General features: G+C 44.4%; 1 protein-coding gene across 1 annotated transcript in view; it reads left to right on the forward strand.

Moving 5' to 3' along the window:
• unc93b1 (unc-93 homolog B1, TLR signaling regulator) overlaps positions 1 to 2,500 on the forward strand; it is a 15,187-nt gene that overhangs the window by 5,727 nt on the left and 6,960 nt on the right. The window contains exons 6-7 of the mRNA XM_056587313.1: positions 129 to 258; positions 776 to 869. Coding sequence (XP_056443288.1) covers positions 129 to 258; positions 776 to 869 — 224 coding nt within the window. The remainder of the gene's footprint in view (positions 1 to 128; positions 259 to 775; positions 870 to 2,500) is intronic.

Consider the following 2,500-nt stretch of genomic DNA (forward strand, 5'->3'; position numbering starts at 1 on the left):
ACACACACACACACACACACACACACACACACACCCCTACGCTCACCTTAACATCCCCCCCCCCCCCCCCCCCCCCACACACACACACACACTTACACACACACAAACAAACACACACACTGAGACAGGATGGCCCAGCAGTACTACGAGTTTGTGAACTACAAAGACGAGCACGTGCAGGAGCAGAAGAAGTTGCCAAAGGGCGCCTGCCAGACATACATCATCGTGTTCCAGTCCATCTTCTACAGCTTCTTCTTCGTGAGTCCTCCTGCAACGCCTGCATCTCGTATTCAACAGTGTGTGTCCCAGGCCTCTGGCGGAGGCTGGTATCCTCAGTGAACGGCGGTTCATTTAATTAGCTTAAGAGGAGCCTGAGGGAAAGAGGCAAGGCATCGTGGATGAAGGTTTGAAACCAGCACATTTTGGCAGGGAGTAGCTGATGCTGAGCCCTGTGGTTTCCAGCCTTTGACTTAAGGCGTGCCACTTAATGGTCATCGAGACCGTTTGTGGACCACCGCATAATATGCAAAAGGTGAATAATGCAGTAATGCCATTTATAGTTCCCCCCTTTATACACAATGAGGCCATGAACAGGGGGAAACTGTAGAAAAGAGTAATGCTTATGCTCCAAGTGGGTTTTATTTAGCTAGCACGAATTAACAGCAAACAGAAATAGAACACATATGAGGGAATGCACACAGCAACCCTGTGTCGAGAAAAAAAACAGAGATGGCACTGCAAAAAATCACCTACTCTGCTTTCTGTTCCCCATCAGCTGAGCTTGGTGTTTGCAGAGTTCCCCCTGAGACTGTTTCTCCACGATTCTCTCCAGAACTACAATCACACCCTCTACAATGTCAAGCACTGTGGTAAATACTCACACACACCTCTTCTACTATCTGCGAAGGGGAAGATGATTAAACCACCAGGTGGTCTAGTCACACACTGCAGCTCATCTGGGTGGACACATCTGGGCGATGTCATGGATTTAAAATGGTAAATGCACTGCATTTGTATGGTGCTTTTCGAACCAGCGGCCACTCAAAGCGCTTCATAATATGTACATAATGGGTGAATAAACATTCACCCGTTCATGCACACATTCACACACCGACGGCGTTGTCAGCCATGCAAGGTGACAGCCAGGTCGTCTGAGGTAGTGAGGGTGAGGTGTCTTGCTCAGGGACACCTCGACACTCGACGAACTAGCAACCCTCCGGTTACAAGTCAAACCCGCTCTACCTCCTGAGCCACATGCCGCATGCCGCAAAGATGGGCTTTGTTAAAGGACTCGTCGTCAAACAAAGCCCTGGGGGTGAATTAGGGTCCCTTTAATTAGGGTTAAATAACCGGTACTAGGTGACCATCTCACGGCCACATGCAGCACTCAACACTAATCACAACAGGAAGTATGAAGCCACCGCCGCCAAAGTCTGCTAGTTTACCGTTCATTATGGACAAAACACCTCTGGGTTGTCTTACTTTTTTTTTTTTGAAGACATCCAATCATTCGCCAGACATCCATTTTTTAACGACTTCTCCAGACATTTCACGGTCTGATTCACAAGAAAAACGCATTGCAAATTGAAAGGCAGGGCAGGTTTACAGACACAGACAAGCTTTTTTATAAACTGACGCAGAGTACGAAGAGACATGGGACCGACACCTGGCCTGCAAAGGCATTTCACTTCTCGTTTTGTATTAAAATTAAACTCCTTGAGGCCTGTTCCTCTTTATGGTTTGACGTGTTTTCACTGTGAATACAGGAATGCCACAGTTTGCAGTTGTCTGCTTGCTGCTGTGTGAAAGTCATTTGACATGGCATTTCAGCGGCAAAATCATGCACTGCCTTCGCATAATTGATCTCAATCCAAATGTGCTCGCTACATTGGTGGCTTTGGACAAAACTATTTAAAAACATTAAAAAGAGATATTTACTCAGTTTTGCCAATTATCACATGTTATGCCCAATACGTTCTTCTCATAGTCGAATAATCCTAAAGATGTTGATCGTCATAATAGACCGTCCAAATGTACAATAGACCAATAGCTATGTCACACATATGACTTATATCCTACATTTGTATGCATATTTTGTAATAATTTCATTCATTCATCATGACATATTATGTGTATGTATATTATTATAATATATATACTCTGTCCAGTTGATATTGATTGATAAGAGACTTTATGATCCAGCTGCCCAGAAGTATCAATGTTTGAGAAATTAAGTGTTTTTTTAAGTTCAAGGCAGTTATGTGGGAAATGTGCTCGTTGGGTGAGGAGATTTATACACCTTATTACAGACAAATTTAGCAAATCTGAAGTTTCTGGGCAGTTGTTTCGGCAAGTCTCCTATTATTTGACATCGACAGTCTAGAGGAGGTCTCCATAGCATTCCTTTAGCATGGCGGGACGTTACAGCCAAGGACGTGATTTTATTATCATTGTCCCTCTCTGTCAAGTATTTTAGCAGACGCTTTTATCCAGAGTGCCT

Source organism: Gadus chalcogrammus, chromosome 3, assembly GCF_026213295.1.
Source record: "Gadus chalcogrammus isolate NIFS_2021 chromosome 3, NIFS_Gcha_1.0, whole genome shotgun sequence".
In the NCBI taxonomy this organism is placed as follows: Eukaryota; Metazoa; Chordata; class Actinopteri; order Gadiformes; family Gadidae; genus Gadus; species Gadus chalcogrammus.